Raw genomic sequence first — 16,292 nt, 5'->3', positions numbered from 1 at the left:
CTCCTTGGCCTCCCAAAGTGCTGGGACTACAGGCATGAACCACCACACCTGGCCTCACTGAACTCTTTAGAAGCAAAATGTGACATAATGTACGCAACTTATTATCAAATAATTTTGAAAAAAAACATACACACATACATGTATATATGTGTGGACATGCGTGAATGATAAAGCATATGTGGTGAAATATTAACAGCTGGCCAGACGTGGTGGCTCACGCCTGTAATCCCAGCACTTCGGGAAGCTGAGGAGGGTGGATCACGAAGTCAGGATATCGAGACAATCCTGGCTAACACAGTGAAACCCCATCTCTACTAAAAATACAAAAAAATTAACCAGGCGTGGTGGCGCACCCCTGTAGTCCCAGCTACTCGGGAGGCTGAGGCAGGAGAATCACTTAAACCCAGGAGGCAGAGGCTGTAATGAGCCAAGATCGCACCACTGCACTCCAGTCTGGGCAACAGAGCAGGACTGCATCTCAAAAAAAAAAAAAAAAGAAGAAAAGAAATGTTAACAGTTAGTGAATCTGGGTAAAGAATAATAGAAATTCTTTCTTTTAACTTTCCAGTAAGTTTAAATTTATTTCCACATAAGAAAGTTATGCTTAAGCCCAGGAAGTCGAGGCTATACTAAGCGGTGATCGCACCACTGCACTCCAGCCTCACACCACTGCACTCCAGCCTGGGTAACTGAGCGAGACCCTGTCTCAAAAAAAAGTTGATTTAACTAAAAATACTTGCAATTTACTTACTGGTGACAATGATGATGACAACGCTTGTTGAGCATTGACCACGTGCCAGGCCACTGTGTGAGGGCTTCACTTCATCCTCGCAGTAACACTCAGGTAGCACTATTACTATCCTCATTTCACAGGTGAGAAAACTGGGGCACAACAAGGTTAAGTAACCAATCAAAGGGCACACGGCAGCCAGGTGCAGTGGCTCACACCTGTAATCCCAGCACTTTGGGAGGCCGAGGCGGGCGGATCATGAGGTCAGGAGGTCGAGACCATCCTGGCTAACACGATGAAACCCCGTCTCTACTAAAAATACAAAAAATTAGCTGGGCATAGTGGTGGGTGCCTGTAGTACCAGCTACTCGGGAGGCTGAGGCAGGAGAATGGTGTGAACCCAGGAGGCGGAGCTTGTAGTGAGCTGAGATCGCGCCACTGCACTCCAGCCTGGGAGACAAAGCGAGACTCCATCTCAAAAAAAAAAAAAAAACAACAACAAAAAACAAGGCACATGGCTAGGATATGGCAGAGCTACAATTTAAACACAGGATTATCTGCCTTTATAGCATGACCCATGCAGAATGCCTATTTAATTCAACAGAACAAAATTCCTAACAATGTTGAAATGAGAAATGCAAATCTGTTACCTGGGGGTAGGAATCTTCAAATGCACGATCTGGAGTCATGTGCTTGATGACATCCGCCAAAACGGTATTCACCTCTCGTTTCTAAGCAGGGAAAAGGAACCAAACATGCATTAGACACTGTATGGCAATCGCTGACTATGTTCCTGGGAGAAAGAACTAACGTACTCATAATACATCACACATCTTCCAGGAAATCGTTTTCAACAGTCTGCTGAAAATAACAGAAGGGAGGAACTCCCATTCATATCACCTAGTCTAGTACCACAGCCCCACACCTAGTCAGGACTAAACACTGTTCTCAAAGGTTCTGGGGCTTTACATTGTCCCTGCTTTCCCTGAGCGGTGGTCAAATCGGCCATGCCTCTTTCCGCCTGCCTGTCCCAGGCCCTCCCTCAAGTGCCTGCAGAGAGAACAGTGAAGCACTGTGGAAGAGCGCAGGCTCACCCTTGCAAGCCGTCTGATCTAACTGCTCACTGCTCACTTTTGTCACCTTTAGTAGGAGTCAGCCAACTGCAGCCCAATCCAGCCCAGTGCCTGTTTTTATAAGGCCCACAAGCTAAGAATGGCTTTTGAGTCTCTATAATTAACTGCTGATTTATGAGAATTACAAAAGGCAGAAGAGCACATCAGACACCATCACAAGGATGCAATGGGAAAAATCCAGTCTTTGCAAACTCTACAGCGCAAAAGACCCAATTTCTTCAACAAATAAATTACAGGGAAAGAAAGGAGAAGGAGAGAAGGAGACGGTTTGAAAGATAACTTACACATCAAAAGTATCCTAAAATGCCTATTGCAATGTAAAAGCCTTATTTTCAACCAGATTTCAACAAATAAACTTTTTTTAAAAATGAGATAATTGGGGAAATCAGAATATTGACTGGTATTTATGATATTAAATAATTAGTAACTCAGCCGCGTGAGGTGGCTCACGCCTGTACTCCCGGCACTTTGGGAGGCCGAGGGTGGACTGCTTAAGGTCCGGAGTTCAAGACCAGCCTGGCCAACATGGAGAAACTCCGTCTCTATTAAAAATACATAAAATTAGCTGGGTGTGGTGGTGTACGACTGTAGTCCTAGCTACTCAGGAGGCTGAGGCAGGAGAATTGCTTGAACCCAGGAGCCGGTGGTTGCAGTGAGCTGAAATCATGCCACAGCACTCCAGCCTGGGCAACAGAGTGAGACTCTGTCTCAAAAAAAAAAAAAAAAAAAAAAAAAAAAAAAACTTTTCCTTAGAATAATATATTTAGATTTTTAAGGAAAGGAACCCTCCAACCTGGGCAATACAGTGAGACCCTATCTCTACAAGTAAAAAAAATTTAGCCAGGTGTGCTGGCATGTACCTGTGATTCCCACTACTCGGGAGGCTGAGGCAGGAGGATTGCCTGAGCCCAGGAGGTCGAGGCTGGAGTGAGTCACGATCGTTCCATTGCACTCCAGTCCAGGCAACAGAGTGAGATCCTGTTTGTCAATCAATCAATCAATGGAATCCTTACATTTTTACAGATGTGCTGAAATATTGACAGATGAAATGATACGATGTCTGAGATTGCTTCAAAATATTCCAGGGGTCAGGGGACATGGTAATGATATAAATCACACAAGATTTGTCGTAAGTTGATAATTTCTCATTGATGGGTACAAGGGAGCGAATCTGTTTAAATTTCCATAATAAAATGTAAAATAAAAATAGGACCAAAAAAACACAAAAATCAATGGACCAACATTTACCTAATGCTCAAAATGAGGCAAAATCAATTTTGGTGTTAGAGGCCAGGATGGTGTCTACCTGCACCTCCCCAAAGGCTGAGGTGTGACAGCGAGGGGCAGTTCTGGGGATTCTGCGGGGTCAGTTATTTCTTATTTCCTACTCTGAACGGTGATTACATGGTCGTACCTTGTGAAAATTCATTGAGCCAGCAAACTTATGATACGTGCACTTTTTTGCATGTGTGCTTGGCTCAGTCTGTTTGGGCTTCTCTACCAAAATACCATAAACCAGGAAGCTTGAAACAACAGCAATTTAATTCTCACAGTTCTGGAGGCTGGAAAGTCCAAGCTCGAGGTAGATTTGGTGTCTGGTGAGGACCCATTCCTCACAAATGGCATCTTCTCCCCAAGTCCTCACAGGGTGGAAGGGGATAGTGAGCTCCTCGGGACTTACTTGTATTATTATTTTTGTTTTGAGGCAGAGTCTCACTCTGTCACTCAGGCTGGAGTGTAGCAGTGCAATCTTGGCTCACTGCAGCTTCTGCCTCCCACATTGAAGCGATTCTCCTCCCGCAACCTCCTGGGTAGCTAGGACTACAGGCACGTGTCACCATACCCAGCTAATTTTTTTGTTATTTTTAGTAGAGACGGGGTTTACCATGTTGGCCAGGCTGGTGGGCTTCTTTTATTATAAGGGCATTAATCCCCCTCATAAGGACTCTGCCCTCATGACCTAATCTCCCAAAGGTTCCACCTCCTAATACCATCATCTTGGGGGCTAGGATTTCAACATATGAATTTTGGGAGGGCATAGACATTCAGACTATAGCAATGCTATACTTAAATTTTAGGACTTGATTAAAATGAACAAATTACTCTGGCAAGGGTTTTGAACGCACCTCTATCTGCTTCTAAAGTTTCTGCTCTTTGAGAAGCCTAGTATTCACCTAACTGCGGTTCTAGTCTATGCCTCGGGAAAGAAACATTTGCTTAGGAAAAAAATTACATGCCAGTCAAATTGTTTGGGAAATGCTGCTTACTAGACTCTGATGTACAGTCGCAACGCACTTTAGCATATAAACATCTAAGGTATCCTATGGTTAAAAAAAAAAAAATGGTTTAACTTTGTATAATGCTGCATTTTCCAAACTTACATGTAAACATGGAACAGTTATTTTTTCTTATAGTACACATATTAATGATCCATCATGCTTTATCATGAAGAACGCAATTTTTATAAATTATAACAGCAAGCACCATGGTCAAACGCCTCAATACCTAAACTAGGCTAATTCATTACTATAAACATGAAAAACTCTAATTCTTTCAAAAACACCACCACAGTCACACATACCGTGAAATGCTTGCAGGTGTATTCTACCCACACTTCGGCACAATTAATGTAGTCCTACAAAGAAAAAGGAAAGCATCTTAACGTTAAGTACAACATAGTATGCCTTCTAGCAAACAGGAAGCTTCAGGTGGCTCTGTTCAGTGGTCGGAAACTGGAATTTCCTTTTGCTAATTACTGGCTTAAAGGCTGATCTTTAATTTAGGAATATCCTATTAACGATATTTTCAAACCTAAATCTTACAAACTGTTACATTTTGGATGCCCACTATAAAGTTAAGTGATCTTTTATAAAGTTTCAAATATCTGTAATGGTATGCATTTTTTTTAAGTTTTATTTTTTTATGGCAGTTCTGAATGCATGATCATGTGATTTTATACTTTTAGCACATCTTAAGGCTGTGAGAATTGAATTTTAAAAAAATCAAAGAAATTACATCTTTAAAGCCATCCATTCTCTACTACAGGTAAACAAATAATACAATTACAATAAATAGATTTCTTTAGGGAAAAATGTATAACTAATGAAAAGATAATTTCCATTTTCTAGTTCAAATAGAGACAGGGGTCTTGCTATGGTGTCCAGGCTGGTCTGAAACTCCCAGCCTCAAGTGATCCTCCTGCCTCAGCCTCCCAAAGTGCTGAGATTACAGGTGTGAGTCACCATGTTAGGCCCGGAAGGGTAATTTTTTAAAAGAGTATATGCCAAAACTTGGACAAAAAGTGGTTGATTTAAAGTTTAAATGGCAGGCCGGGCAAAGTGGCTGATGCTTGTAATCCCAGAACTTTGAGAAGCCGAGATGGGTAGATGTTTGAGACAGCCTGACCAACATGGTGAAACCCAGTCTCTACTAAAAATACAAAAATTCGCTGGATGTGGTGGCACACACCTGTAACCCAGCTACTCAGGAGGCTGAGGCAAGAGAATCACTTGAACCCGGGAGGCAGAGGTTGCAGTGAGCCAAGATGGCGCCATTGTACGCTAGTCTGGGCAACAGAGCAAGACTCCATCTCAAAAAAAGAAAAAAAAAAAAGACAAAATGGCCACCCACCTGTGAGTTCTTCAGCTTAGTGATAACTTTCCAAGCTTCGTTGAGAATCTGAAGTCGGTCACTCTCGGGAGGATCAGCCAAGGCCAAGTTTAACCCCAGTGATCGAAAAGGAGATGCTAAGGAAAAGTCAAACCATTGTGTTATGGAAATTTTAAATCAAAGTAACTTGAAGCTCAAAGAAAAGAAAAGAGAAAAGGTTGTAATGTTTAATCCTTCTTGGGGCTAATCTTCCAATAACCTCCTTCTGAAGTTCTATCAAACATATCTGCCCCAGCTACACTGAGAGGCTCACACAGAGTTAGCTACATCTGTTGGTCTAATTTGGGGCCATAATATTCCACTGAACAAAGTTTTTCACAAATAATGAATGAAGATATAATCTTTTGTTTGTTTTGAGACAGGGTCTCACTGTGTCATCAGGCTTCATGACATAATCATGGCTCACTGCAGCCTCAACCTCCTGGGCTCCAAGCGATTCTCCCACCCTAGCCTCCCAAGTAGCTGGGACTACAGGAATGCACCACCACACCCAGCTGATTTTTGATTTTTGGTAGAGATGGGATCTTGCTATGTTGCCAGGCTGTTCTCAAACTCCTGGCCTCAAATGATCCTCCTGTGCTGGCCTGCCAAATGCTAGGATTATAAACATGAGCCACCGTGCCCAGCCTGATATATTCTTAAATACGTTAGACCAAAGTCTTTTTTAAATCCTTCATAGTGAGCTAATTTGATAGATTTAGGGCTCATGGGGGCCTTGAAGCCTAGCAATCACATGGGGTCTGACAATCCCAATCTCTGACTCATCTTCCATTGCATTCCTCAGACACAGAGCCTTCGCCTGTGTTCCTGCTGGCCCATGCTATTCCCAACACCGGACTGTCTCTCAAGAGCTATCGGATATACACTGCTTATTTGTGTCCTACTGAGCATGAAGTCAAGAGCCTACCTTGGGGAAACCAGATTCATCACACTCTTTAATCATGCCAATGAAATCCATAGACCTTGTGGCGATGAACTCAGCCCGGAAGGCAGACATCACGGAATTCAACAGCAAGGCACTGCAAGACACAGATCCCCAAGTCAGCCTGGCTTCTCCTCGATCAAAGCTGCTTTAATTTTTGGGTATATATTGCCAGGAAGGATGACTAACAGCTCTTTAGTGGCAGGGTTGAGGGAAAAAAAAAAAGACCAGAGTAAAAAGGTAAACTGGAAAGACTAACATAGTGTCCTGTACATATTAGAAACTCAATAAATGTTGAATTAACTGGATGTTTAGATGGGTGGATGGACAGATGGCAGGATGAATAGACAGATCAGCAAGTGATCCAGTTCATTTAAGAAGAAGAGTGAGCATTCAATAAGCTGGTGCACTAATGAGACAGAACATTAAGTAACAATATTGATCCATGTTGTAAATATATATCCGCATCATTTATGTAAGAGTTTTTTTTTTTTTTGAGATGGAGTCTCACTTTGTTGCCCAGGCTGGAGTAAAGTGTCATGATCTTGGCTCACTGCAACCTCCACCTCCCGGGTTCAAGTGATTCTCCTGCCTCAGCCTCCCGAGTAGCTGAGATTACAGGCATGTGCCACCATGCTTGACTAATTTTATGTATTTTTAGCAGAGACAGGGTATCACCATGTTGGCCAGGCTGGTCTCGAACTCCTGACCTCAGGTGATCCACCCGTCTCAGCCTCCCAAAGTGCTGGGATTACAGGCGTGCACCACTGTGTCCGGCCAGTTTATACAAGAGATTTCTTAGGAAAGAGATCTTATGTTATAGGCACTAGGCTCTGGCGACACAGTGGTGAACAAAGCCCATGCAAGGATATTTCCATGTATCTACCACTAAAAGGAAAGCAGAGAGACAACCTCATATTCGTGACAGTCAGGGAGATGAACTTCATCCTAGCCCAACCACCTACCACAGCCCCATGGGGAAATAACTATTATTATTATTATTTTCTCTTTTTTTTGGGACGGAGTCTCACTCTGTTGCCAGGCTGGAGTGCAGTGTCATGATCTCGGCTCACTGAAACCTCTGTCTCCTGCGTTCAAGCAATTCTCCTGCCTCAGTCTCCTGAGTAGCTGTGACTACAGGTGTATGCCACCAACCCCGGCTAGTTTTTGTATTTTTAGTAGAGATGGGATTTTGCCACGTTGGCCAGGCTGGTCTCGAACTCCTGACCTCAGGTGATCCACACACTTCAGCCTCCCAAAGTGCTGGGATTACAGGCGTAGGCCACTACCCCCGGTTGGAAAGAACTATTATTATACCCGTTTTACAGATGAGGAGACAGCGGCACAGAGAGGTCAGGCAAGTGGCCCAAGGTCACAGGGCTAAGACAGAACATAGCCAAGGTCTGAGGCCAGGCAACTGGACTCCAGTGTTCTAAACCTCCATGTGATCCTGCCTCTCTCTCTTCAGCTCTATGCCCAGGTAAGCAGGCTAAGCTCAAAAATACCAGCCAATGCCATTTTCAAACTCATGCTTTATGAATCTTAAAATACTTACTTGTTTCCTAGTTTCTTACACCTTTCCATCATCTCGGTCAGCAGAGCCTATTATGTTAAAAATAATAATAATTAAAATATCAGGTTGGAGGAGCTAAAGTAACATTTCTAAGAGATTTCCAAAGTCAAACTCTAAAATGAATGTAGCCACATGTCCATTAAGATAATTCTCAGTGTCTGGTAGGGATGGGGAGGCTAGGGGAGAAAAAATTCACTTTCATGGCATTTAGTGTAATACATAGAAGCTGGGGGCCGGGCACGGTGGTTCACACCTATAATTCTAGCATTTTGGTAGACCGAGGCGGGTGGATCACTTGAGGTCAGGAGTTCGAGACTAGTCTGGCCAACATGGTAAAACCCTGTCTCCACTAAAAATACAAAAATTAGCCAGGTGTGGTAGTGGGTGCCTGTAATCCCAGCTACTTAGGGGGCTGAGGCAGGAGAATCACTTGAACCCAGGAGGTGGAGGCTGCTATGAGCTGAGATCATGCCACTGCACTCCAGCCTGGGGGACAGAGGGAGACCCTGTCTCAATCAATCGATCGATCAATCAATAGAAGCTGGGACCCTGGCATCAGGCACACTTGGATTCAAATCCAGCCTCACCAACTACCAACAATGAGACTTCGGAAGAGTTGGCAACTCTGTCGAACCTGGGTCTCCTTATTGCAAGGCTACAAGTGGTACCATCTCAACTGTGGGGTCACCAGGGCACAAATGAGAATGACAATTCTCCCTACCTCTTTTGTAACCCCACATTCTTCCCCATTTCAGGAGGTGCCCAGGGTGCACTTAGTAATATGAGCAACAAACACCGGGCTAGAACTTAGCGTGTCCACCAGCCATGGCGAGAAACACTTTGCACTCACGATCTTACCTCTCCCAACCACGCTTGAAGCAGGGGCTCTATTCTCCCATTTCACAGATGAAAAACAAAGCCACAAATAGCAATGTTTTTCACCCAAGGTCGCACAGTTAGTGATGGCAGCCAGACATGAACCTTGGCAGGCTGGGATCAAAGGCCACGTTCTTTGATACATTTCTTCTCCAACACAGTTTGAGGTCCATTTTTTCCCCCAAAAGGAAGTGGATTTTTTTTTTTACTCATTGGAATACTGTTAATGGCTTTGGAGCTATCTTAAGATAATTACATATCTTTAAAAGAGCTCCTGTTTTTAAGAAAATCAATGGAAGAAGGCTCATTTAGGGCAGTGGTTTGGAGAAGGTCAAGCCCAGAGGTAATTACAGGACACTGAGCACTGCCCAGGTTTCAGGCTAAGTCCTTGACTTTCCTTGACTCTCTTACTCTTCACTATGTCCTTGTGAGGTCCATGGAACATTATCCCCATTTTACAGATGAAAAAGCCAAAGGTTAAGCCACTTCCTAATAAGTGGTAAAATGGGATTTGTGCAGGCCAGGGGCGCTGGCTCATGCCTGTAATACCAGCACTTCGAGAGGCTGAGGTGGGAGGATCGCTTGAGCCCAGGAATTCAAGACCAGCCTGGGCAATATAGTGAGACCTCACCTCTACATAAATATTTTTTTTTTTTTTTTTGAGACAGAGTCTTGCTCTGTCACACAGGCTGGAGCGCAGTGGTGCGATCTCAGCTCACTGCAACCTCTGCCTCCCGGGTTCGAGCGATTCTCCCGCCTCAGCCTCCCGAGTAGCTGGGACTACAGGTGTGTGCCATCACGCCTGGCTAATTTTTTGTATTTTTAGTAGAGATAGGGTTTCACCATGTTAGCCAGGATGGTCTTGAACTCCTGACCTCAGACAATCTGCCCGCCTCAGCCTCCCAAAGTGCTGAGATTACAGGAGTGAGCCACCACGCCAAGCCATAAAATTTTTCAAAAAATTAGCTGGGTGTGGTGGTATATCCTGTGGTCCCAGCTACTCAGGAGGCTGAGGTGGGCGGATCACTTGAGCCCAGGAGGTCAAGACTGCGGTGAGCTGTGACTGTGCCTGGGCACCAAAGTGAGACCTTGTCTCAACAACAACAACAACACAAAAAGACAGGGTGGACACGATGGCTCATGCCTGTAATCCCAGCACTTTGGGAGGCTGATGTGGACAGATGGCTTGAGCTCAAGAGTTCACGACCAGCCTGGGCAACAGGGCGAAACCCCATCTCTAAAAAAAAATTTAAAAATTGACCAAGCATGGTGGTGTGTGCTTATCGTCCCAGCTTCTCAGGAGGCTGAGGAGGGGGCATCACTTGAGCCTGGGAGGTTGAGGCTGCAGTGAGCCAAAATTGCACCACTGCACTCCAGCCCGGGCAACAGAGCAAGACCCTGTCTCAAAAATAAAATAAAAGAAAATAAAACTTAAAACTAAAAAATAAAAGTAAAATAAAATAAAAGGGATCTATATCTAAGTCTGGACCCAAAGTAAAAAAATAAGTGTTCTTAAGTGCAATTCCACCCTTTCTGGTGGTGCCCCTCTCTGTCGTAAGTGTTGCCCCTCTCTGTCGTAAGTGTTGCCTGGATAAGTGAGAGGTGATGTTGGAGATACTGTTGGAATCCCTACCCCCAGAACCCTGACTTTATTCAGATTTCCATCTATGCCTCACATAAACTAGGTTGGCTTCTGTCATGGACTGAATTATATCTCCCTTAAATTGTTTGTTGGAGCCCTAACCCCCAATATCACTATACTAGGTTAAATGGAGTCTTAAGGGTGGGATCCTAATCCCATAGGACTAATGTCCTTGTAGGAAGAGACAGCAAGGATGTGTGTACACAAAGGAAAAGCTATGTGAGGACACAGCAAGAAGCTGGGAGTTTCCAAGTCAAGGAGAGAGGCCTTGCCAGAAAACAACCTTGCTGGTCCCCTTGATCTTGGTCTCCTAGCCTTCAGAACCATGAGGAAATAAAGTCTGTTGTTTAAGCTCCTAGTCTGTGGTATTTTGTTATGGGAGCCCGAGCAGACTAATACAGACCCAAATCTATCATAGCGGGTCTCGTTCCCCTTGCCCATGACCCATTTCTAGCTGCTGAAACAGGATGGGAAGTCTTTGAGGGATTTGGAGAAAGGTTTCCTGTTCTTAAACAAGGACCCAAGAATCAAAGATTCCCCGGATGTTGTCAGCTCTGGACGTGATGCTTGGAACGGCTGCCCCCACCTTGCTGCTAATCAGCGTCAGCAGAGCAAAAAGATGGACTGAAGCTGCCCACCCAAGAGCCTCCACTTGTTGTGGAGAAGGACACATGGAATTATCTGTGGAGGCCAGACCAGTTAGATGTTTGTTCCTTACAGCCAAAAGCATCCTAGCTGGTGACACAATTGACCACATCATAAATGGCTTCCCTAACCCACTTCTGGGTATTTATATTTGAAAAGTGATTCTTAAAGACCAATAGCCAAGTGGCCTTCGGAAAAGGCTAAGAAAGGAAAAGAGAGATTCTGTGTAATCACCACATTGATACTCCCTGACACACAGAAATAATCATTCAACGCCTACCTAACGAGCAACTTGAGTATACAGTTGACCCTTGAATAACATGGTTTTGAGTTGTGCGGGTCCACTTATACACGGACTTTTTTCAACCATATGCTGATTGTGAGATACAGTATTTGTGAGATGCCAAACTCAAGTATACGTGGGTTCCACAGGGCCAACTGTGAGACTTGAGTATGCATGGATTTTGATAGACAGGGAAGCCGGGCACAGTGGCTCACACCTGTAATCCTAGCACTTTGGGAGGCTGAGGCGGGTGGATCATGTGAGGTTAGGATTTAGAGACCAGCCTGGCCAAGATGATGGGACCTTGTCTCTACTAAAAATACAAAAATTAGCTGGGCGTGGTGGTGTGGCTGTAGTCCCAGCTACTTGGGAGGCTGAGGCAGGAGAATCGCTTGAACCCGGGAGGCAGAGGTTGCCGTGAGTGGAGTCGGGCCATTGTACTCCAGCATGGGCGACACAGCAAGACTCTGTCTCCAAAAAAAAAAAAAAAAAAAAGATATACGTGGAGATCCCAGATTCAATCCCCCAAGTATTCCAAGGGATGACTACAGCAGCCATTGTTCCAGACACTGAGGGTAAGATGGGGGGAAAAGAGCCAGAAACCCATGCCTTCGTGAGGTTTACTCTATCTCATATACATGCACATGCACACACACAGGCACACACATGCACGCACACACACACACACACACACACACACACACATACATAAATGAGACCTCCTGGTCAACCAATTCTGGAAACATTAGCTAGGGCAAATGCCCTAGTTAAAAGGTTACAAAAGATTCTTACCATTAAGACAAGATAAATGCTTAAAAAGTTCCCTCTCTCACAAAAGATGAATGCACTAAAAATGCATCCAAGAATATAACTTTAAAAAACCAAAGGCTCTGTTGTCATAAAGGAACTTAGGAATACATGTAAGTGTCCAGAGAGCCAAACGTTATAGATCCCTGGGCAGGTCTGCTGGAGGTTACTGATTTTTTTTCCCCTCTAAGAAGTGACAGAATTGATTATCTTTGGCAAGAACACGATGAACAACAGCTCAAAGCAGACTGAGATCGAAACAAGCCCTTTGGCTGGGATCAACCATTGAAAAAGCAGCTCAGCATATTTCTTTCATTTTCACACACACCAGAACTTGAAGATTCAGAAGACTCACAAGGCAGGCATTTGCTTGGTGTGCTGGTTTGTGTTTTAGGCTTTTGTTATTGTTGCTGTTGGCCCTGCATGGCACTTATTTATGTAACATTTCATTGTTTTCTAAAATCGTAAAATAAGAAATGCTTTATAGACAAAAGTTCCAACAACATCGACATGCATCAAGAAAGATGTGAGTGTCCCCCCTTCCCAACTTCCACGTCCTAGAAATCACCACTGTCAACACTTTGGTGTTTATCTAGGACTTTGATGTTCTTATTTAGAACTCTGCCTATGCCTTATGGATATATATTGTTACAGAAGTCTAGTTTTGTTTTTACACAATGGGATACTCTTACAAATACTGGGCTGGAGATATTTAAATATGGCCTTTTTTAATGGAGAATCTAGATGGCCCTTTCTTCTCCATGTTATTACACAAATCTACCTCACTCTTTCAATCCATGGCTATTTAATCCATGCCATGGATATAATATCATTTTTCAAACTGCCCCTAACTGACAGATGTTTTTGTTTTCTGTTTAATTTTAATTATTTATTTTATTTATTTATTCTTTTTTGAGACAGAGTCTTGCTCTCTCACCCAGGCTGGAGTGCAGTGGTGCGATCTTGGCTCACTGCAACCTCTACCTCCTGGGTTCAAGTAATACTCCCGCCTCAGCCTCCCAAGTAGCTGGGATTACAGGTGCACACACCACCACACTCAGCTAATTTTTGTATTTTTAGTAGAAACGGGGTTTCGCCATGTTGGCCAGGCTGGTCTCGAACTCCTGACCTCAAGTGATCTGCCCACCTTGGCATCCCAAAGTGCTGGGATTACAGGCATGTGCCACCATACCTGGCCCAATTTTTATTTTTTGTGGGTACATAGTAAGTGTATATATTTATGGGGTACATGAGATGTTTTGGTACAGGCACACAATACATAATAATCGTATCATGAAGAATGGAGCATTCCTCCCAATTGAAGGATTTTTAAAAGACTTTTTATTCTGAATTAACTACAGACTCATCAGTAATTGAAAAAAGCAGTAGAGAGAAATCTTTGGTACCCACCACCCAGCTTCTCCCATTTACATAACTAAAATGCATTATTAAAGCTAGGAAATTGACACTGGTATAATACAACTAACTAGACAATTTCACCAGGTTTTACATGCATACTTTTCTGGGGAAGAAGAATATGTCTTTGTGTCTAATTCAATGACCATTTTACCAATATATATGGAGTTTGAGAACGACAGCCATATTTAACTGTTGGATTTTTTTTTTTTTTTTTTTTTTGAGACAGAGTCTTGCTCTGTCGCCCAGCCTGGAGTGCAGTGGTGCAATCTCAGCTCACTGCAAGCTCCACCTCCTGGGTTCACACCATTCTCCTGCCTCAGCCTCCCAAGTAGCTGGGACTACAGGTGCCCGCCACAACACCTAGCTAATTGTTTTGTATTTTTAGTAGAGACAGGGTTTCACTGTGTTAGTCAGGATGGTCTCGATTTCCTGACCTCGTGATCTGCCCGTCTCGGCCTCCCAAAGTGCTAGGATTACAGGTGTGAGCCACCATGCCTGGCCAACTGTTGGATTTTTTAAGGTGATCTCCAGATTAGGTTATTTATAATTATTTACCCACTTCAAAAGTACAGGAAGAGAGAAAAGAAGTCAGGCCAAGGCTGCAATTCTATTTTAAACATCCTATGGCGCCTTATTATGGCAGCCCAAACGGACTAAGACATGCCTTGATTTTTTACCTTGGATTTCAACTTCAATTTGAAATTCTGTAGATGAGATATTCACAACTAAAGGTATTATTCCTTTCCCTCTCTCACCTGCCTGCCCTGCATATTACCAACTGCTGCAGCCGAACTTTACCATCCCCTAGTTTGAAGTCTTGGCCTCTAATGGATATACACAGCTCTACTCTGCAGGTGAGCTTTTATATCAAAGCGGCCACTATCAAAGAGCTTTTAGGCACCAAATTGTCATATGCACCTTTAACACCACCTTCCATACCGACATCAATTCTTCTGCGGTTTGAAAATGATTATTTTTTTTTAACAAGACACTGCATGTCCCTTATTTAAGTGTGCCCAAGAATCAGAGTTTATTATTATTCAGGTGACCTAATTTTTTAATCACTTATTCTAGTGCAATAATGATTTCCTAGAGCTTACTCCCAGGAAAGCTCTATTCCCAGCTTCTGCCATCCTTTGAGATGACTGGGGCTTAAAATAAAAAGAAGACTGCCTTGTGACATGTACTTTTTGTGTTTAAATCTGATTTTGCCTTTCACTAAAATAAGAAAAAAAAAATAAGCGTTCTCATTTCACCACGTCAATCCTGCTTATATGTTTCCGTCATTCAGTAGAATACCAAGAAAACAGTCAAGTTCGTGGTACCCTTCCCAGAAGTGGGGGACAGCATGTGGTTGCTCAAACCATGCTGAGGACCATAGAGAACGAGCAGCAAAATTTCAAACAATCTTCCCTTTATAGTGGCTTGATTTAAAATTAATTTACTTAATGGTAAGACTATTCACCTGAAGTACAGGATGTCCGTTTTTCTCCTCATAATTTAGAATCTCAAAAAGTAAAAATGTAAGCAGTGCAAACTTGTTGAAAAGTTAGAAAACAGAGATGGGTGGCCGGGCGTAGTGGCTCGTGTCTGTGATCCCAGCACTCTGGGAAGCCGAGGGGGGAGGATCATTTGAGGCCAGCAGTTAGAGATCAGCACGAGATCAACAAAATGAAACTGCGTCTCCACTAAAAATACAAAAATTAGCTGGGTGTGGTGGTGCATGCCTGTAGTCCCAGCTACTCAGGAGGCTGAGGCATGAGAATCGCTTGAACCTGGGAGGCAGAGGTTGTAGCGAGCCGAGATTGCACCAGTGCACTCCAGACTGGGAGACAGAGCAAGACTGTCCCAAAGGAAGAAAGAAAAAAACAGACGGGCAAAGAAAAATAAGTTACGATGGCCCCAAATCTCACACTCCAGTGATATTCTGTCACTTCTCCTTCCCAACTCTCTTGCACAGATATAAAAATCATGTCTGCAAGTACCAAGATGTGGGGCGCTACACTAAGCACCATAGATACAGTGATTTCTTTGATCCTTGCAACAGACTAGAAAATAGGAATCATTAATATTGCTCCCATTTTACAGATGAAGAAAGAAGACTCAGAGTGGTTAGGAATAAGTTACCTGCTCCCTACTCTATCACAACAGCTGTAACGGAGCTGAGATGCAGACCCAGGCACCCTGACTCCACAGCCCACACCTGAACACTAGGCCACACTGCCACTTACGACACACACAGCAATGTAACTTTCTTTTTGCACTTAGCCATATACCATGAATACCCTTACATCAGTATGCACAGATCATCAGGAGTCTCCATCATTTTAAATGGCCTCATTAACATCTCACTGAATGCACATACCATAACCAGTCCTCTCTGATGCTTGCCTCCAATTTTGCACTACTGTGAACAAACCGTGTGTGCATGTCTGTGTGTGTTTGTAATGTTTATGCACTCGTCTAACTTACAGCATAAATTCTTAAAAGCGGGATAGCTCAGTTAAAGTCATGTCCTTTTTTTTTTCTTTTCTACACAGCTTTCAACATGTGTTGGCAACGTCTAGGAAAAGACAGATATCCTTCAACTTTG

General features: G+C 43.5%; 1 protein-coding gene across 1 annotated transcript in view; it reads right to left on the bottom strand.

Moving 5' to 3' along the window:
• The window catches only part of VPS35L (VPS35 endosomal protein sorting factor like), a 153,284-nt gene that overhangs the window by 74,200 nt on the left and 62,792 nt on the right, over window positions 1-16,292 (bottom strand). Inside the window, 6 exon segments of the mRNA XM_017849738.1 lie at window positions 1,381-1,461; window positions 4,445-4,498; window positions 5,494-5,603; window positions 5,606-5,609; window positions 6,440-6,551; window positions 8,010-8,056. Coding sequence (XP_017705227.1) covers window positions 1,381-1,461; window positions 4,445-4,498; window positions 5,494-5,603; window positions 5,606-5,609; window positions 6,440-6,551; window positions 8,010-8,056 — 408 coding nt within the window.

The sequence above is a fragment of the Rhinopithecus bieti genome, unplaced genomic scaffold (assembly GCF_001698545.2).
Source record: "Rhinopithecus bieti isolate Rb0 unplaced genomic scaffold, ASM169854v2 scaffold_1918, whole genome shotgun sequence".
Lineage (NCBI taxonomy): Eukaryota > Metazoa > Chordata > Mammalia > Primates > Cercopithecidae > Rhinopithecus > Rhinopithecus bieti.
This window is presented reverse-complemented; position numbering and strand designations above follow the sequence as displayed.